The sequence below is a fragment of the Orycteropus afer genome, unplaced genomic scaffold (genome assembly GCF_000298275.1).
Source record: "Orycteropus afer afer isolate SDZICR_OR568_19922 unplaced genomic scaffold, OryAfe1.0 scaffold00037, whole genome shotgun sequence".
NCBI lineage: Eukaryota > Metazoa > Chordata > Mammalia > Tubulidentata > Orycteropodidae > Orycteropus > Orycteropus afer.
The window spans coordinates 12,602,799-12,624,248 of NW_006921624.1; the positions used below are offsets into that span (position 1 = coordinate 12,602,799).

The window sequence follows — 21,450 nt, forward strand, 5'->3', positions numbered from 1 at the left end:
ACTGAATAAAAAAAAAAAAAAAAAATCAGTGGTTGCCAGGTGCTCGGGAAGGAAGGAAGGAAGGTACAAACAGGTGCAACACAGGGCATTTTTAAGGCAGTCAGGCTGTTCTTTATGACACTGTAATGGTGGACACATGCCATTACGTATCTGTGAAAACCCATAGAACTGTAGAACACAGAGTAACCCCAATGTAAGCACTGAACTTTAGGTAATAATAATGTGTCAGCATTGGTTCCCTAATTGTGGCAAGTGCATCATGGCAATACAAGGTGTTAATAATAGGAGAAAGTGTACAGGGGCCACAAGGGTGTTTGTGAATTTTGTACTTTCTGCATACTTTTTCTGTAAACTCAAAAGTGCTCTGAAGAATAAAAGCTATTAAAAAATAATAAAATAAAATACAAAAAGTTCCCTTAAGGATCAAGGTGGAAATGAGGCCATTATACCAAAATTCAGACACCTCATTACTAAAAGAAATAATAATAAAATTTAACAGGGTCTATATGGACCAATAAGCAACATCATGATAAATGGAGAAAAGATTGAAGTTGTCAGGGCTTTCATTTTACTTGGATTCACAATCAGTGCCCGGGAACAGCAGTCAAGAAATCAAACCATGTATTGCACTGGGCAAATCTGCTGCAAAAGACCGCTTTAAGGTGTTAAAGAGAACAAAGACATCAGTTTGAAGACTGAGGTGTGCCTGATCCAAGCCATGGTGTTTTCAGTCACCTCATATGCGTGCGAAAGGTAGACAGTGAAAAAAGAAGACTGAACAAGAATTGATCCATTTGAACCATGGTGTTGGAGAACAGTGTTGAATTGACCGTGGACTGCCAGAAGAACGAATAAATCGGTCTCGGAAGAAATACAGCCGGCATGTTCCTTAGAAGCGAGGATGATGAGACTTCGTCTCTTGTACTTTGGTCACGTTATCCAGAGGGCCCAGTCCCTGGTCTTGGTGGAGAATCAGTGACAAAGAGGAAGGCCTCGAGGAGATGGACAGGGGCTCAATCATAGCCACAATTGTGAGGGTGGCGCAGGGCCAGGCAGTGTTTGGTTCTGTTGTACCTGGGGTTGCTATGAGTCAGAACCCAGTCAACAACACCTAACAACAACAACATAGAGATAAGCAAAGTAAAGGAGTCATTTTCTCAAAGAATTGAGGCCCTTGAAGTCCAGCACTGCCTGTTGGTTATGCTGCCCAGGTGCCGGGGCTCTGCTATGTCCCTCACATTCGTTATCTCCTTTTGTCTTCCCATCACCCTTTCTTACAGCTTTGTATGGCCCCTTTGAATACCTGGAGAAGCCCTGATGATGCAGTGTTTAAAGCACTCAGCTGCTAACCAAAAGGCAGTTCAAACCCACCAGCCCCTCCCTGAGAGAAAGATGTGGCAGTCTGCTTCCATAAAAGATTTATAGCCTTGGAAACCCTATGGGGTAATTCTGCTCTATTCTACAGGGCTATTGAAACCCATTGCTGTCAAGTCAATTTCAACTCCTAGAGACCCTGTTGCACACTGCCATATCTTTTTCCCAAGGAGGGACTGGTGGGTTTGAGCCAGCAACCTTTTAGTTAGGAGCCCAGTGCATAACCACTGCACCACCAGGGCTCCTTTAACCCAAGTCTACCTGCAGAATTTATCCGCATGGACTGACACAGTGGCTGCAACAATGAGCTTAAACACAGCAAGGACTGCAAGGATGATGTGCGGCTGGCTCAGAGCCAAGTCGATGGCACCAAATAACAACAACAACAACATCAACAACATCAACCTGCAGAACTTGCAGAACCACTGTGCTCTGATGCTGAAAGGAGTGGGCAGCTGAGGCCCTGAGGAGGGCATACCAGTTGGTGAGTCCTGCCTGAGACCCTCACATTAGAGCTCACAGTGTGCCTACCCAGCACACATGATCACATTTGATCCACACAACAAGAGCTCCTGACTGTCAGCTCCAAAAAATCAGGGACGCTGCCACTCTTGTTTCTGCAGTCAATCCCCGGTGGCAGGGCAGAGGAGCTACGTAAATTTGTTTTTGCTGTGTAAATTTTGAATGATGAATGAATGAATGGATGGATGGATGGATGGATGGATGGATGCCCCAGTTAACCACGCTGGTGTGCCCATGGGAAGCGTGTTTTCACTGGGGGCTTCTCTAATCTGAACCCAGCTGATGTGTGAAAGCAGTGTCCCAGTGTAACCAATACATAATCCTCTGATTAAGGAGGCTCTTACAGACTTCAGAGCAATCGGATTATAGCACAGCATGCCTGATCGGGTCACTTCCACTGCTCTGCCTCTTTCCAGCCCCAAATTGGCTCCCTGCAATTTATTGATGCTATCATTATAGCTTGCTATTTCCCCTGAAGTTCTGTAAAAGAAGGCAGCATCAATTCCATCTGTCTTTATATAAGCTGCGGTAAGACACAGAGGGCCAGGGTGCTGAACATTACAGGCTTCGTGGAGACTACCTCGTAGCCCCGACTCTGTTTCCCCATCTCTAAAGTGGGGGCAATAGTATCTGTTTCACATGAATGTTATGAGGATTAAAAGAAGTGATGCCTGTCAAGTACTGTTGTCGGGTCCCATGGAGACGATTCTGACTCGTAGCAACCCCTACCACAGAGTAGAACTGCTCTCTGGGGTTTCCTAGGCTGCACCCTTTACAGAAATAGATCACTGGGTCTCTCTCCCACGGAGACACTGGGTGGGTTCCAACCACCAACCTTTCAGTTAGCAGCTGAGTGCTCGACTGTTGTGCCACCAGGGCTCCCGTAAAGTGCTTGGCACTCTGCAAACATTCAATTCATTTTACTATTAGCTACTAACAAAAGAGTGTGGATAACCACCATGGGCTTCCTATGGGACTGTAAGCAGGACAGCATCTACCTCTGGTCTTTGGTTTTCCTACTTGTCACACAGGGTGGAAGAGGGAAGGAACTAAGGATTCACTCAATAAGTAATTGTCAAGCTCCCAGGCGGTCTGCTTCCATAAAGATTGACAGCCTTGGAAACCCACTGGGCTTTGCTATGAGCCAGAATTAACTCGATGGCAGTGAGTTTGGTTTTTTTACTCTGACACATGGAATCCACTGGATGGCAACTGTTTTGTTTTTTCCACTGTGTGCTGTTTACTGGCTGGAGCACCCGACAGAGAGAGATAAACGAGCCATTACTCCTGCTGTTGATGGGCTCCTATGTGTAAGAGCTTTTACCAAGAGGCCAAGGTATTATGTCAATAAGCATTAGGCATGCATGGACTCAATTAATGTTTGCAAAAAGGCCAATAATAGCACCATTGTCCCCATTTTACAGGTAAGGGATCTCAGACATGAAAGCCCTCTGTGACTTACCAAGGTCACATAGCTAGCTAATACCAGAGGTGGGATTTGAACCAAGGATCAACACTATGCTCTAATACCCTTCTGGCACGAACAGCCTATAATGCTCTGTGACCATGAGACAGAGTCTTTGCAGATTACAGCCAGACCAAGATAAATACCTGTATCTCTCCTCTTTTTCTGATATTTTGGTGCTTTCTCTTTTGCTTGTCTCTTATCTCCCTGCATGGTCATCAATATTGTCTGTATTATCTACCAGTCATAGAGGCGAATGATTTCCTTTTCTGTGCTGATACTATCCCTACTGACATCGCAGGAGAGAGACAGGCTGTTGTCTTGGAGCAGACGTGATCATTCCAGCCGCTTAATGTCCTTGCCCTCAGGATCCAGAGCTAGGAAAGTCGTCCAGAGACGCCCGTATCCAAGAGCTTTGAGGTTCCTGCCTTTCCTCCTCCTCTGTTCAGGCCAAGAGTCCCGGAGGTCCTCACGTCCTCTCTATCTGTTTCTTTTAATGATGCCTTCTCTATTAAACTCTTGCTCATTCTTTCCACCGTGAAATGTCAGCTTACCACTCAGGGAGCATTCGTATGTGGCCTTCTTTTAAACCCCGACTTCCCAATTCAACTTTCTAGAGAATTTGTGGTCCTCATACCATTCCTATTTAGGACCTTTCAGCATCTTTGAACCAAGCATGCAGGGGCAACACAACACAGTGGTGGAGAGTAGTAACTCGGGAGCCAGACTGCGTAGTTCAAATCCCAGCGCTTCCATGAACTAGTGCTGTAACCTTGGGTATGTTACTTCCCTATGTCTCAGTTTCCTGTCTATTTTATGGAAGTGATATTGAAAATTACAATAGTACCTTCCTTACAGAGTAGTTGAGGGGACTGAATGAGTTAAAATCCCAAAGTGTTTCAAACAATACCTAGCACTCAATAAACATTAACTGCAGTTTTCTGTATGTCCCATGGGAAATGCATCTCAAATGAGACTCTATTGCCTTCTAAGGGTACACACTGATGGGTAAGAAGGAAGGGAGATGACTAAAATAACTGTGAAATGGAGAAAAATTTTTTAAGATCGCCATAAGCAAGAGGACAGAAATAACTAACAATTTTATGACACTCTTTGCGTTGCAATGTGCTTTCATTCACTGTACAAGACATGGTGGTTGTAACTGGCCCCAGGGGAAACAAGAAAGGGTTCCAAGCCCCATTTCACAGGTGAGAGGTGAAGTCACAGGGAAAAGGGAGCTCTGAGGCCATAGTAACGGTTTCCGGCTTGATAGCCAGAGTCTAAGTCAGTATGCTGCCCCTTGATGAAAACAAACACATAAGAAATAAATAAAAATTCAGTTCAACACAAAACACTTCTAAGTTGAATACGATTCACTCTTCTTCCCATCTGCCTTTTCAGTTGCTCCCTGAGTTCTAATTTCAAGGACCTTCCCTAGGGGAAGGGCATTGATTTGCCAGAGTCTGGAAAGCATGAACAATTACAACGAGCTTTGGTGGAGAAGGCAAAGGGGAACCTGCAGCACATATAGGAGAATAATGCTTTCCTTCTGAAGAGGGCAGTGTGCAGCCATGGCCAGGTCTGCTCCCACACTCTGGGTTTCTTTTCACATCTTAAAGGCCAGAGGCAGTCCAGCCCTCAGGTGCCCAGGCATCTTGAGTTTCCAAGAGCTTATTTCTGACTGACAAACACATCTTCAGACATGAAACAGGATTCTTGGAGTTTGAGCACAGTTACACACCGCTGCTAGTCCAAGGGTACAAAAGTGCAAACTGATACTAAGGTGGTTATGCTAGATGGATGAAAGAAACCTCCAGGATTTCTTCTCCATGCTCACGCACTTGCCTGCCCTCCCAGCCGGCCTCCTGGAAGAAATGGAACAGCAGCACAGTATCCCAGATGGTCTCTACTGTTTGTAGAAGAAAGTGTTTCTTTTTCTACCAAGACAGGCACAATGTGGTTTCTGTTGCCTAAAGCAAAATACCTTTCCACAAACATCCTTTGCACAGAGGTAAAATGTGAGGAATAGAGCTCTCAGCTCCTGAGATGCATGTATCAAGCCAATCACAGTAATTATAATTAGAACATAAACTAAGTGAAAGGTAAGCATGAAACACAGTTGCAGAAAACCTGACTTGCATACAATTAAGCCCTGCTTGGTGGCATTTGAAAGTATGACATTAACGAATTTCCGGGGTGAGGGAGATTGATGTTTCCTTAAGTATCTTTGCCTAGTTGCATCAAAGGCTTCAAGGGCAATGAGGAGGGAAGAATAAAGATATACATAATTTACTCCTGAACTCAGACCTGTAAAACAGATGTCTGAAGTCAGTTTAACTGGTTATTTAAAATATTTCCATCAGATACATTGTAAATATATTCACTGGTAGTGTAGTGCCTAAGGTACTTGACTGCTAACCAGAAGGCTAGCAGTTCAAACCCACCAGCCACTCCTCAGAAGGAAGATTGGGCAATCTACTTCCGTAGTGATACCACCTTGGAAACCCAAGGAGGGCTCGCTATGAGTCAGGGCCAACTCGATGGCACATAACAACAACAACATTAATTTAACCTAGGTTTATCTTCGCAAGTGGCGAAGATTTTTAGTATCAAGTCCTAGCCTCAATTTTGGGAATACATTTGGCCAAAATCGTTGAAAATCCTTCCATGTTCTCCACTGTCTGGAGAAGAATGTCCATTCTCCTTAGGGACCTTCGGTTCAGGTGTCAGCTCTTCTGTAAAGTCTTTCCCCTCTCCCAATCCTGATTTTCTCAGCTGTCATGCTGGGGTTTCATTGTGTCTTTACCTATGTGTGTTTTCTCCCCTTGGAGGTGAGAGACTTTTGCCTCTAAACTGGGTCTCCAGCACTTGACCCAGCACAGAGTAGGTGCTTGGAAATTACTCAATGAAGAATGAGCAGACAAATAAGTGAATGAATGAATGGGCTTTACTACCTCCTTAGGGCAAATGAAAGCTCACAGACCACTCACAGTTCACGAGTGAGCTCAGTGCTGTCTAGTCTTCATGCCATTGCTCATAGGCTCAAATCTGTCCTTGTGGGTCCAGCTCAAACCTTCTCCTCCAGAAAACACCTCATCTCTCCCTCCCCCAGATCGAAGTCAGCTGACTCTGCAATGGCAACTCTGGACTCTTCTGCAGGAGAATACCTAAGGAGAGGCAATTTGAGTTGGGAAGGACATGTGGGGTGTGTGTGTGTGTGTGTGTGTGTGTGTGTGGTGGGGGAAGAAGCTACGGACAACTAAGAGAGTCTTCAGAAAGCCACATCTGCGTAACAGCACAGGGCCTTCCCTTAGATTGTTTTTTGGGGATGAACTGAGGGCGTACTCTCTCTCTGCTTTTTTCCTCTAAAATACCGAACACTTCAGACTCAGTTCTCCACCTTAAAAAGGGCTGCTCTTTTCCTCTGCAAAAGTTTGTATATGTATAAACTTTTATTTTGAGATAGTTACAGATTTGAGCCATCTCATGTACTCTTTACCCCGTTTTCCCAGTGTTGATACTTTGCATAACTATATATAGTTCATCACAACCAGGGCACTGACATTGACACAACCCACCCACCTGACTCGGTTGCACCAGTTTTACATGCACTCGTGTGTGTGTGTGTGTGTGTGTGTGTGTGTTTACTTTTTATTTCTGAAAACAGCTCTTTCCTCCCCTGAGCCTGGGCAGGGGTCCAGTCTGATCTATCCCTGCAGAGGAGTAGGGTCCGCAGGTACCAGTATATGCTAGTACCCTGGGTGACACATGCTACTGCCTACAGTGGGTGCCCAACAAACGTCCACATAAACACTTGAACTTGTATGTCAGTGCGTGTGCAACGGGGAAGAGCAGCATTTTAATGTAGCGAACCGACTCCAAGATACTCAGTATTTCGGAAGAAAAAAGTTGGTTATTTTCCCCACAATTGTGAATTAGCTAGTGGCTAATTGTTCCAATGCGATCAGGATGCACACGCTCTGATCTCCAAGGAGTACATCTTTGGAGCCCTACCCCCACCTCACTAGGGCTGGAGAAGTTGGGAGGGGGGCCTTGCAGTGCCCCCAGGGCTCCTCCTACCCCTACCCCCACTTTCACCCCTTTCTTCCCCAGGGCTGGACTGTTTCACCCCGTCTCCAGGCAACCGCCAGGCGCGAGGCGGGACGTCATTTCCTGAAGAGCCCGCGGGGGGAGGGGCGAGGCGAGGGGGAGGGGCGAGGGGGCGGGGCCAAGGCTGGGCTGGCGGCAGTGAAGGCGTCGGAACTCACTGGAAGACGCTGCCCCGGGCGGCTCAACAGTTCGCAGAAAGTCTGGGCCCGCGGCCGCACGGCTCTGCCTGTGCCCCCAAGGCGCAGGGGCACGGGGTCCCGGGCGGCTGCATCCGCGTGCTGCCCTGGACATGCCCTGCACCCCCTGCCGAACGCCCGTGCGGCTTCAGCTTGGGCGCCTCTGGGACTAAAGCGCCCCCCGCTCCAACTTCTGACTTTGGGGTCCCCCAGCCCAAAAGGAAGCGCAGCCTGGCTGGGGGAGCCCCGGGTATGGTGTGACGGGGCGGTGAGCTTTGCTGCGCCCCCGACTCCAGCCACCCGTGGTCTCTGTGCCCTCTAGAATGTAGCTGCTCTCCCCGTGCACCCCGGATTCCGCCGCCTTCTCCGCGTCCCCCGAACTCCAGCCGCTGACTTTGCGTCCCCTGGACTCTGCTGCCGGCTCCACGACCCCAGCTGTCTGCGCGAACCCTCGGCATCCAGCCTCTGTCTCCGCGCCCCTCCCACCAAGACTCCAGTGGCCGTCTCCGTGCTCCCGGGGGGATCAAGCTGCCGTGCCAGTGGCCGCGAGTGCAGCAGCTGCCCCACCGTGCGCCCCAAGTCCGTCCGGGCCTCGGCGGGGAGATGAACGCGCAGCTGGACGGCCTGTCGGTGAGCTCGTCCTCCACCGGCTCGCTGGGCTTGGCGGCCGGGCCGGGCGGCGGCGGGGGCTCGGGGCTGCGGCTGCTGTCGGCCAACGTGCGGCAGCTGCACCAGGCGCTGACCACGCTGCTGAACGAGGCGGAGCGGGAGCAGTTCACCCACTGCCTGAACGCGTACCACGCGCGCCGCAACGTCTTCGACCTGGTTCGCACCCTGCGTGTCCTGCTGGACAGCCCGGTCAAGCGGCGCCTGCTGCCCATGCTGCGCCTGGTCATCCCGCGCTCCGACCAGCTGCTGTTCGACCAGTACACCGCCGAGGGCCTCTACCTGCCCGCTACCGCCCCCTACAGGCCGCCCGTCTGGGTTGGCCCCGACGGCGCGGTGCCCGGGGAGGTGCGTCTAGTGAGCCTGCGGCGCGCCAAGGCCCACGAGGGCTTGGGCTTCAGCATCCGCGGGGGCTCGGAGCACGGCGTAGGAATCTACGTGTCGCTGGTGGAGCCAGGCTCACTGGCAGAAAAGGAAGGGCTGCGGGTCGGGGACCAGATTCTGCGCGTCAACGACAAATCTCTGGCCCGGGTTACCCACGCTGAGGCCGTCAAGGTAGGGCTGTGGTTGGAGGAGGTTTACGGGCTCAGTGGCACAGCTCTTTCAGCGGTTTACATGCTGTGTGCCCTTAGGCAAATTACAAACCTCTCTGGGCTCCATTTTACTTAAATTTAAAAACAAGGTGATTTACTTTATGCAGCAAGATTATGTCAGGCACTGGGGATGCAGTGAGGGGAAAACAGACTTGGACCCTGCCCTCTGGGGCTTAAAGGCAAGTGTGGGAGACAGATGTTATCAAATACTCGGCGTTATGTATGATGACAAAGTGTGGAAAATGTGGATTCTCGTGAGGGGTAGGAAAGGTAAGGATGAATGCTTGGCATATCGGAAGTACTCAGTGAGTGGTCTCCGTTGCTCCTGCCCTTATAACCCTCTAGGCTTTTACCCTTGAAAGAAAGTTTTGCTGTCTCTTAAGAGCGGGACTGGGGGAGAGTGGGTGCTGGGCAGAGCCCTGGCCCCACTGGGCTGTTTGTGGAGGCGGCTATGTATTCTGTCTGGGACAAGTGGCTTGCCCTCTAGGAACTGCCAGTTCTCCCCTTGGAAAATGGGGCAGCCGGACAGTATAAATGGCCCCTAATGTCAAAAATAAATATCCTAGTCCCTGTGAGAGCACTTGCACATTTTGTGTTTGCTAATTGAGAAAATGTCTCACAACATATTTCTAGGGATTTAATCCTGCTGTTTAAAGGAATGTGCGTGTTCTCCAGTCTCCTGACCCAGGGTCATTGAAAACCAGTTGAAGTAAGAGATGCACGGTGTTTGGTCCATATATGGATTCAGGGACCCCTGCGGCGTCCTCCACTCTCCCTCTTTGTGTGTAAGAAGTGAAGAGTTTTTGGAAAAAGCACAGTGACACAGGCTTTGTTTTTGCAGTGAAACCTCCTCAAGGATTTGACTTGGCTTGTGACCCACCCCCTCCCTTGCCATGTCCCTTGCTCTTTTCCTGTCTTCCTGGATGAAGGTATCTTGAGCTGCAGCTGGAGGGCCTGTTGCCTTCTGGGGACTGACAGGTGTAGGGGCCTAGAGTGACTTCTTGGGTGCCAATCAGTGACCTGCAGCCAGGTGTGTTCTTGACTCTCTTGACAGTACCTGGGACACCTCCACTTCATCTCTGACCTTGGCTTCCCTCAATTTTCCCTTCAGTTTGCACCTTGTTGGTCTCTTTGGGGAGGCCTGAAGATTTGGAAAATGCCTTGCAGCTTTTGGAAGGCAGGTTGGTTTATATTGTTAGGAGGGCAGCAGACGGCTCCCTGTGTGTTTCCGTGCCCCCAGTCCTGGCCTCCACCCCTTCACTTTATCTGACATTACATAGATTTATAAAGGAACATTAACCTTGGCCCGAAGGTAGCGCAGTTCCCAGGTGATAAATTTATACTCTTAAAGATTCTTGATCCAAATGATGATTTATACATTTGCACTCAATTTGAGTATCAATTTAAAAAGACGCTGGTAACTTAATCATCACAGGGTGATAGACTTTAGAAGGGCCAACCGGTAACCCAGTCCTTAAAAACACTGACTCTTCTTTCAGTTCCCACTCTAGACTCAACTGTGCGACAAGTGTCTTGCCGTTGGCCCTTTGCAGGGCCTCCCCATGCTGCCCCCTCCCCGTAGTTTCTTTGACAGCTTTCTGACCCTTCTGTCTGAATGTCCCTGACTATACCTTGTGCCCTTGGTGACTTAGAGCCAGGCCTTAGCTGGCTTATTTGCCCTCATTGCTTCCAGAGTAAAACCTAAACTCTCTCGGCATGGTTTTGAAGCCGAGAACTAATACTTGCCCCTAAACGAGAGGCTGGTAAGAGCAGAAATACCCTTAAACTGTGGGGCCTGTGGCCCAGGAGCGTGTGTGGGCTGCGGCCACGTTCATCCCTGGCTGTCATTTTTCTCCAGGAGGCCATTGCTAGGGCAGAAGCAGCGCCAGCCTCAGGTTTGCCCCTCCCTCCTCCATCCAGTCCCAGACACAGCACCTGCTTGGGACAGACCCCTTTGGACCCTTCAGAAGCAACAGGCAAATGAATGCTGTTTTGTGTCACCTTGACGCCAGGGGAAAGAGGGGACAGACTTTTGATGGGTGGAATTTAAAACGGAGGAGGTGGGACTTAGTGTCTGAGGCCACCTTGCCTAGAGTAGCAAGCTGAGCAGGTATTTTCAGGGACAATTGGAAAGAACAACTGGTGAGCTATTAACACATTTCCAGAAAATTCAGAGTCTTAAGTCCCTTAACTGAAGGCCAAGAGAGACCCCAGCTTCTCCGCTGGGGACACACTGCCCCTAACCAGGATTTCTGCCCTGGAGCCCTTCCTTGTAAGCTGCAGTGCTGTAGGGCACAGCGTCTGGGATTTTACTGTGAAAGTGACCCATCAGGTTGCCTGCATTTGCTTGATGGCTTTCCATCTCATGTCCCCAGAGTGGGCCCTGCTTTCCTCGTTGCTCCTGACTGCGCGCCGCTGATAGGAACGGTCAGCTCTGATAGGTTTATTTTCTTTCGCGCCGCTGATAGGAATGGTCAGCTCTGATAGGTTTTTTTTTTTTTTTTAATCACAGGCTCTTTTGAAAGATGTGTTTCTTGGGGGATTGCTGTATTACTGTTTTTTTTAAAGTAAACTTTTAGGTATGTAAATTTTTTTATTCTAGAGTAATTTTAGATTTATGGAAAAGTTGCAAAGATAATACAGAGAATTCCCTGTATACTTAACTCAGCATCCCTAATGATAACATCTTACGTAACCATGGTACATTTGGTTAAGAACTAACATTGATACATGACTATTAACTGAATTTCAAACTTTGTTTGAACTTCACCAGTTTTTCCCCTATTGTCCTCTTTCTCTGAGACCATGTTGCACTTGGTAGAAGATGTGTTTTCAAGCTTAACATCTTTTTCTTTTGCAGGTAGAAGGAAGAAGAAAGATTAGTATTCCAAACCAAGAGATTGATTTGACTGACTGATTGATTGTGTGTGTGTGTCATAAAAAGAAAATAACATTCTAGGAATCGGGTTATGTCAGAGAGATGAAAAGAGAGTTTATTAACTGGCATGGATCACCTCCTCCAGTGAACAGCTCTTTAAAGAAGAGGTTGAATGGATAAAGTTTGCTCCTCTTCTCTCCCTAGCCAATCAGGCACCCGTCGTTTCCCAGAGTGGTGCAGTGAGGACCCATCCGGCTGGTGGGGCTTCTTCACCTTCCTCTACTGAAGCCTCTTTGCTGAATTAGCAGTGACAGGTCCAGATAAAGACAAGCCATTTACTATTTGCAATTATGTTGAAACCTTTGATTCTCGGGGGGAAAAAAATCAATCTTGAATGAAGAGGAGCCAAACTAATCATAATAAAAAAAAAGTGGCCCTTTCAGAGGTTTTTTAGCCAAAAAAGCTTGATAAATTAGCCAAGGAGTCTACAGACCAGGATGCTGCCTTGGACTATGCCACTCGCTGTGTGACCTTAAATGAGTTACTATCCCCCTCTGTGCCAAGGCGGATGGATTATGGGCTGTATAAAGTCCCATCTAGCTGAGACAGTCTGTGATTTGTTCTTTATGGGCTACACAGAAGGTTAGAAAGTCTAATCGGATTTTTTTTTTGTTGTTGTTCTTTTGGAATTGCTTTCGTTTAAAGCAGAATAAAGAAAGTTGGCTAAGGATTGGGAGATGAGAATCTTGGCACTCTGTAGCCTCCTACTGAATCAGGAAATTGATGGCTTACACACTGTACTGATGAGAACTTGACGGCTGTCCCTCGACCCAAGAACACCAGCCCCTGTGCTATTCCAGGATAAATGAGAAGACAACTGTAGGATTCTGGCATAAACAGTCCTGCCCTGGGAACATTCAAAATCCAGTTCCTACCCGATTGCTGTCTGAGTCCCCTGATTCGGCGGGTGGTGGAACACAGGCTATCCAGGTGCTGCTGGGATATGCATGTGTGTATGTGCGTGCTTCATCTCGATGAAAATTAAACGACTTCGTTACAGTCTCAGCATCCTCATGGGTACATCCAAGTAGCATATTAGAATGCGAAAACGCTCCGGAAGTTAAAACCATCCCTGGCCCTTTCATTTAATTAGAATGATCACACCCTCCCTTTGCATAGTAACCCTGAAGAATCTGTCCATATTAATATAAGTCATTATATTTGGTCTGGCAGGTTCTAAATGACACATTTGTCATTTTCTCACTGCACACAGTTAGCTGAAGCCCCGACAGTTTATTACGACTGCCAACTTTGTATCTGAGATGCAGCTTCTCCCATTGGTCTCATTCCTATATTCCAATTTGGAAACTATGGATAATTCTTTCATGGGTATGCACAGACTTTTCCTCTGGCCCTGGATTCATTCCTGGGTCCTGTGAGCCCTGCCAGTGATGACATGTTGAAAGCTCACTATTTATAAACCCTTTATTGAATAGAGTTTTGGTTGCTGCAAATCCAAACAAGTGTGATGCAGTACACCGAGTCCATTTCTTTAATTTAGTCATATATATTTATTTGGCTCAAGCTGACACTCGGGGTTTTAGAAAATGATGGTGCCTTATAGGGGAAAAAAAAATCTTACAACTGGTTATTTACTGTTCACATCAAAGAAGATTTTTGTAGAGTGGAAAAGAACGCTTTTTTTTTTTTTTAAAAAGAATCGATTTTTTTTTTTAATAGAAAATTTCAGACTGAAGCTGGACATGAAAGAGATCTAGAATCACCCTTCTCTGTGCTTTCCTCCCCTTCCCCTCTGCTGACAGACCCAGTGTTTATTACCTGCCAGATTCATCATTTGGATGGAGCTTCACAGAGGAGTTGAATCCTTTAACCCCTAGCCAATTGGGTTCTGTGTGTGTTGTTGCTCCCCACCTCCGCCTGCCTGCAGCTCACAGTCCACAGCCTGTAGGCACCTTTCAAGCATGCAGAGCCCTTTACCTGTGTGTCTGCTCACGTGTGCACATGCATGTCTCCTCGGAGCCATAATCCCACCCCTCCCCTGCAAAGGGCTGTGGTGGAAGCAGATGCTCTTAGGGGATTAGGGTCCCTCGGACTTGAAAGTAAGGTTCTTTTATGACCTAGAAGGGGAGCGGTTGGTCTCCACTGCTTGGGGACACCCTGAACTAGTCCCAGTAAGGACCAGAGAATCAGATTAGAAGGAATGGCATTTGGTGGTTGGAGGCTGAAATGTAAATCTTTCAAAACCAACTTTTTTTTTTAAATCCTTAGCACAAATCTGATGTTAACTCTGAGTTTCCGCACACTTCTGATTGCGCCCCAGGGTGTGGCTGCAGATGAGGGCCTGGTGGCACAGTGGTTAAAGTGCTCGATTGCAAACCTAAAGATTGGCTGTTTGAATCCACCAGCCGCTCTGCAGGAAACATGTAATAGTCTGCTTCCATAAAGATGATAGAGTTGGAAACCCTGAGGGGACAGTTCTTCTCTGTCCTCCTGTAAGGCCATTATGAGTCAGAATCAGCTTGATGGCAATGGGTATCTTTTTTTTTTTTTTTTCCTCACAGCATGGCGGGTGGGAAGGGTGCAAAGAATGGGAGTCAAATGCTCTCTGCTGTCCCCTGCACGGCTGGTGTCAGCCACAGTGGGCAGCAGCATCCTGGGCCTAGTGGGTTTGTGTTTTCACTTTGCCTTAATGGAACTCTGTTGTAAAGAAAGGAGGCAGGCGTTTGTGAGTACCTACTGTGTGCTGGCTGCTTTGTCCATCCTGTCCCAGTTAGTTTTCCCCAGGCGAGGCAGGGAGGTGAGGGCCAGGTTCAAGGAGTGAAATTCACTAGCCTGTCACATACTGTGTCTGGCTCTGGGGGCCTTTTTTTCTCTTTTAATTTTTTATTTAAGAGTTTGTTTTACATTCAACATTACATGTACATTTAGTTTCACTCCCCATGTACCATGTCCAACCCTAACCCAGTCTCCTCCCCTCCCTGCCCAGTAACTCACCCCCCCCCATAGTTATGTACTCCTGTTTATCCTGCATTTCCTCTGTGTGATGTTGCCCCTCTGGTGCCCTGTGGTCAATTGCTCCAAGGGATGCATTTCCGTAGAGTATGTGGGTGCGTCACCCTGGGTTGAGTGGTCTGCATGTACACCTTGTTTACTATTGGGCTGAGAACCGGCCCCTGGAAGTGAGCTTTATTCCAGGCCCAGAATGTATCCCAGACCATAGTATTGGGGGTCTCACCAGACTCCATCCAACCAGTAATTCTGGTCATTATTGAGGTTTTGGATTTTGTTTCACGTTTTCCCTCCCACTCTATCCAGGTCTCCAGATTTGATCCTTTCCTGAGTGGTTGGCATTGGTAGCCAGGCACCATCTAGTTCTTCTGATCTCAGGGCCATTGTGTTCTAGGGCTGATTGCTTCCAAATGCCCCCCCCCCATTTTTTTTTTTTTTTTTTCCCCCCTGCACTCTTCTTTGATTCCCACTATAAGAGATCATTAGGTGCATCTTAGATGGCCTCTTGAAAGTTTTTAAGACCCCAGGCGCTACTCACCAGTGTAGGGTGAGGGACAAGGCTTTTATGTATTTTGTTGTGCCAGTTGAGTCTGGTGTCCCCAGTACTGTGGTCCTGAGTCGGTAGATCTGTTGGATCTCTCTCCCACAGTGTCTGGGTGTCTGTGAGGGATTATTCTGTGTCTGTCTTCTGTTGTTTCTGTAGGGATTGCAGGTATTTTGTATCACTTGTATCTGTGCAAGATTAGCCTCTGCTGAATCTGTCCTTGGTCTGGGGCCTTGGAAGAACTCTCAGCTCCAGGTGGGGAGGAGGTGGGGTGAAGACAGTTCCCTTGCCTGCACTCTTCTTGAGCAGTATTTCCCACCCCTGGGGCGGGCCTTTGGAAATTAGAGGTGAATGAAACCAGGCCCTGCCCTTGGGGAGCCATTCAGAGGCTTAGACTTGAAAACAAAGTGTTAAGTGCTTTGACATCCTCTTGCCTGTGCTTTGCTTGCTGCCTTGTCCCTCTCAGCACCCTGCCATCCCCCACTCCTCCTTCTGCTTTAATTTCCTTCTTTGCACGCAACTCTGGGTGGACGGCACCTCTGGGTGGACGGTCCTTATGCTTGTTGATCATCTGCCTCCCCCACTTCAGGAGCTCCCAGATCCAAGACTTTGTCTGGCTTACTCATAAATCTCCAGCACTCGACAGTGCCTGATACATGGTAGGTACGTAATAAATCTTTGCCGGATAAACAAGATCGTCTCATTCCTAATCCGGTGCTGGTGAGGTGGGGATTCCCTGGTTCCTGAGTCTGCTATTTGAAAAAAAAAAGCCCACGTGATGCGAGGTAGTGGGTGGGGTAGTGGGCGCTGGATGGAAAATCTGAGCAAAGCCATAGGCTCCCCCTCCACCCTGAAACTTGCTGTTTGGCCTTGGGCAGATCCCTTGACATCTCTGAACCTCAGTCTTTGAATCTGTGAAATGGGCGTAGTCACTTTTGGCCTCTTTCTCAGGATGGCTTGGGGGATTAAATGTGTTAAAAATAACAAATGTGTTAATAGGTATGAAAACGCTTGGTAAATATGAAACCCTCCTGCTGTTTTAGGGAAAGGGTTTTTTTTTTTTTTTTTTCTCTTTTAAATGTAGTGCTGGGGTGGGCAATAGCTTTCACATCCTCTGTAGCCGATAACCACCCTCTGAGACCCCTTCAATTACTTCATTTGTAGCTTTGCTCTTAATTTTAAAACTACCTCTTGCAAGGTGGGTTATTTCAGCAGCCTGAGTGTGCCTGCGATGCCCAAGTGGAATGACTTACCTGTCTGAAGCAGTCAGCAGACCAGTATGGGGTGAGGTATGTCTGGTGCTCAGACTTAAGGAAACCCCAGCATTTCGGGGGAGGTTCAGGTTGCCGCTAAGCAGACCTCCACCTTAAGGTGCGTTTTGTTCTCTGCTGAGAATGCCCAGATGGGTTCATACTTTTCATTTGCAGGCCTCGCCCCCTTGCCTCCTTCCCCCTTTGAGAATTCTGTGTTCCTTCCGCTACATTGGCTGTGGTTGGGCTTCAGCTGGCAGCCCTTTCATAGTTATTTTTCCTCTACCTGAGTTTTCGTAATATCAGCATCCTCTCAACTCGGAATGCAAAGCAAATATATCAGGCTTCTGTAAACACATCCTGAGACGTCCTCTTTACAGGATTCTAAAACTGCAGGCTGCAGGGAGGGACATAATAAATGACATCAAAAAAGGTGTTTCTAAATATCCACATAGTGGGGCCTTCCAAGTGGTGATTTTCGCTTGAACTTGAGCTTGCTTGCGAATTAACACATTCCTCAGACAAGTCTTAACCTCACTAGGGCTTGAGAAGCATGACCTTCCTTTAGGATCTCTGACTCCTCTAACATTTATCCACATGAAGACTTGACCAGAGAGGTTGGCCCACCTGTCCACATCCTCAGCTGTTTTGTAGTCCCAGTCCAGATGTGCAAGGCCAACTGATGTATTGGAATCATCCAAGGAAAGGAGGTCTGTACCCATAGGATTTAGAGATGCTTTAGGAGACAGACCTGGGTTCAAATCCCAGCAGTGCTACTTGGCTGTGACCTTGGGTTGCCGGGGTATCCTGGGACCCTGAGTGAGGGTCCTTGCCTTCTGCTGACAAATAATTGAACAGGAGAGGCAAAATGTCCATACAAACCAAAATTTATTAAAGAGAAGAGGGAGGGAAGAGGCTTGTGAGGGGGAGGCAGAGAGGGGCTTCCGCCTATGCTAGCCTCCATCTCTCCTCGGACAAAAGATTTTCTAGGGTTTATAAAGAGTTTTAGGTGGGGAAAAAAGCGTCATCTTTATTCATAAATGGGTGAGGATTTCCGGGAAGAAGGTGGGGTTATGAAAACCAGATGTGTGTGCAGGAAGTAGTCTAGATGGATCCCATTGCAAAGGCTGTTGGAACAAAGACGGAACCTGTCGTGAAGGCTGCTGGGATGCCTGACATGACTTATTCCAGGATGTTGTGCATGCATGATGGTCTGTGGGCTTGGGTTCGAGTCCTAGTGAGGAGCTCCTGCTGTTGTCTGTCTCTGGTGGAAGGTCACATTGAATTTCACTGCACATCCTCTGCACCTGGTGAGGAATCTTGAAAGACAGCTCAAAAGGTGTATCAGCATTTTGTAGCTGGCCAGGCATATAAGGCCTTGAAATATAGCTTCTTATCTTGTCTGAGGGCCTGGATTATTACTTCTAAGCAGTTTTCTGGTGCCAGTAGCAAAAGCTACGTGGTGCTCAGCACCTAGGTTTAAATTCTAAGAACAGTAAGTCAGAGGCTGCTTGCTTCAGCCAGCCTGATTCCCTGTCTGTCTCACCTGGGTAGATCCCTTTGCTGCTCCATGCCTCAGTTTCCCCCATCACTGAACCTGGCTTATCACAGGCCCTTGCCAACAGGTCTTTGTCACCATTGCACAGGAAAAGTTTGCAAAAACATGCAAGCATTGCGATGAAAAGTGTCAGGGACTGCATTTGCTTGGTTTTGGAAGTCTTCTGTTGGGCCCGTTTAGTTTTTTTTTCTTTTTAAATTGCCATCAGGAGAAAATACTAGAACTCAGAATCTGTCGTTGTTGTTATGTGCCGTCCAGTCGGACCAACTCATAGCGACCCCTCTTTGGGTTTCCAAGGCAGTATCACTACGGAAGTAGATTGCCTAACCTTCTTTCTGAGGAGTGGCTGGTGGGTTTGAACCGCCAGCCTTCTGGTTAGCAGTCAAGTGCCTTAGGCACTACAGTGCAGCAGCATGAGGGAATCCTAAGGAAGGTCACCTCTCCGGGGCTGCATCCCCACCTTACTCTCCAACATCCTGCCCTGATGGGCTCTCCAGGGGCCCTAATGAGAAACAAAGAGGAGGTGGTTGTTTCCAGAGTCCATTAAAGCAATTAGTGCAGGTGAATGTGGTGATTTGATAACATGGGTATCTGCACTTAAAATAAATCCTGTAATTTATTTGAACCACATCTGAAAATGGGTGCTAGGCCTCATTAAGAGGTTCCTGATTTCTTTAAGAAAAGAAAAGAAAGTTCAGCTTTCAGAGTCTAAGGAGCCCTGCTGGTGTAAGTGGTTTTTTTAGTAAGTGTTCAACTGCCAACCAGAAGGTCAGTGCTTCGAACCTGATCAGCTGCTCTGAGGGAAGAAGGTGTGGCAGTCTGCTTCTGTAAAGTTGGCAGCCTTGGAAACTGGGGGACGGTTCTAGTCTCTCCTGTAAGGTCGCTGTGAGTTGGAATCAACTCGATGGCAGTGGGTTTGGTTTTTGTTGTTGGTGGTGGTGGTACAAGCAGTTAAGTGCTTAGCTACTCACCGAAAGGCTGTCGGTTCAAACCTGTCCCGAGCCACCTCAGAATGGTGATCTGCTTCTGAGAGGCCACAGCCTTGAAAACCCTGTGGAGCGTTCTCCTCTGCACACGAGGTCACCTTGAGTCAGATCGACTTGATGACAGCTCGTCTGCTTTTTGGCTTAGGCCTGAAATGGAGGAGGGTGTGGTGCCTTTGGTGGTTCTGGGCACAGTCTGACCTTTATCCTACTCTTCATCCTGTCCTTCTGTTTCCCACTCCTTTCTGCACAGGGGCCCTCACACCGCCCCCCATTGTCCCCAACTCTCCTGAACCCTCCTTCGTCTCCTCCTCCCAATGCTGACAGTCTGAGTCTGTTGTGAAGGTCAGGATGTGGAGACCCCTTCACCTTCCAGTCTTCCTCCAGTGTCTGAATTGTCACCCACCGTAGGCTTCCTGTCTCCAAGCAGGGCCTGTGCTGCCTCAGCCGGATCATTATTCACTTACACTGTTGGCTCTTCCCCAGTATTAGGGATAATCTTTCTTTGCTTGGGACGCACTGGTTCGACCCTTGGATGTCCCCTGCTCTGCGTGCTATCATCCTCACATCGTGGACATTTTCCAAGTAGGAACCTTGACGCTGTTTGTGCTCTGCGATCTCCCATTTGGGCATCACTGGAGCCTCAGTGAGGGTCAGCTTTCCAGCCTGATTCCAGCACATCTCAGACCTCACTCATCCTCTGTCATCGTCACTGACCATTGTCACTGCCGAGTGGGGGTCTGCCCATCTCCCCATCTCCCTGCCAGTGCATTCTTCCTCCTGGAGGCAGGGGCAGCTTTCTGACTGTGTGTTGGATCATGCAGTGACCTGTGCCCTGCACTGGAGCTGGGGGCCTGTGGGGCAGAGGCGACCTCCTCAGCCTGGCTTCAGGCCGCTCCTGATCTGATGCCCTTCGACCTGCAGACAGTCCTTTTCTCTGGCTGCCCCCCATGTGGAGCCTGCGCTTGGCCAAACACACAGCATACCGTTCTCTGAAACAAGGCCCTGTTTGTCCCCGCCCATCCACACCCACAGCCCCTGTAAGGTGGGCAAGGCCTCGGGGCAGCCTCCCCAGCGGGCCTGCCTGTCGCCCTCCCTGCTGCCCCTGGCCAGCCCTCCCCTCAGGTCCCTCAGTGCCGTGGCCTACTTCACTTCCGTCACAGCACAGATAAGACAGTTCCTGGTGTTTTTTGTTTTCTTTGTTGCTTAGTGTATTTTTGTTGCTTACTGTGTAATATTAAAGGAGTTCTGGTGGCATAGCACCTGAGGCATTGGACTGCTAACCAGGGGTTGGTGGTTCAAACCCACCAGCCATTCTGTGGAAGGAAGACTGGACAATCTTATTTCCTTAAGATTTACTGCCTCGGAAGCCCAATGGGGGTCGCTATGAATCAGAATCGACTTGGTGACAGCGAGTTTGGTTGGTTTTTTTGGTATAATAATAAGCTTTATATTTAAGGGTTCACTGGGTGCCAGACTTTGTTCTCAGTGCTTTATAAACATACAAGCTCATTTAAACCTCAGCAGCCCTATGAGGTGCCAGATTCCCTGCATTTAGAGACTTGCAGATTTTGTCACATGCCTGTTGTCACAAAGCTGCAAAGTAGCAAGGCCAGGATTTAAACCCAGGCTTTTTTGACCTTTGAGAGACTGTGTCCTTAACCTCAACATCAGAGAGAGGTGGCATCCCATGACACCTCAGTCTGGTTCCACTCCCAGTTCTGCCACTTTGTAGCTGTGTGACCTTGAACGAGTGTCTTAGCCTCTCTGATTCTGAGATTCCTCTTTAATTAAATTGTGGTGTGAATAATACTAGGGCAGCAAATTACTTAACTGCTCTGTTCAATTTCTTTATCTCTAAAGTAGGGATACTGGTGGCCGTAACAGATAACGTATATACCCAGTACATCCATTAATCTGAATATTCATCGATTATCTGCTGTGTTCAGACCACTGTGTTGGGGTGAGTTTTCCTTGTGGATAATACTCTTCCTGGCACTGTTTGATTCTGACTCATGGCAGCTTCCATAAAACCCAAGATGTTTACACACTTAGACTTTTACAGCACTAATGAGTGTCAGCATCACTGAGGGTCTTCTCTGTGCTGCCAGAGCTCCACCAAAGGCTTCATGTGCGACCCCACTGACTCCTCCCCGAGGCCCGCTGGGAGAGACTGAGCATCGGGAAGAGGAACTGACCAGCCATAGGCCCACAAACAGAGGGTGTGGGAACTGAGATATGAACCCAGGCCTTCCTGCCTCCGAAGCTCTTTGCCACGGAGCCTGGCTGCTTCTCACTGAG

The 21,450-nt window shown here is 48.3% G+C and overlaps 1 protein-coding gene across 1 annotated transcript in view; it reads left to right on the plus strand.

Annotated features, from left to right (window-relative positions):
* The first annotated feature begins 8,250 nt into the window (after positions 1-8,250).
* WHRN (whirlin) overlaps positions 8,251-21,450 on the plus strand; it is a 118,641-nt gene continuing 105,441 nt past the window's right edge. The window contains exon 1 of the mRNA XM_042780388.1: positions 8,251-8,868. Coding sequence (XP_042636322.1) covers positions 8,251-8,868 — 618 coding nt within the window. The remainder of the gene's footprint in view (positions 8,869-21,450) is intronic.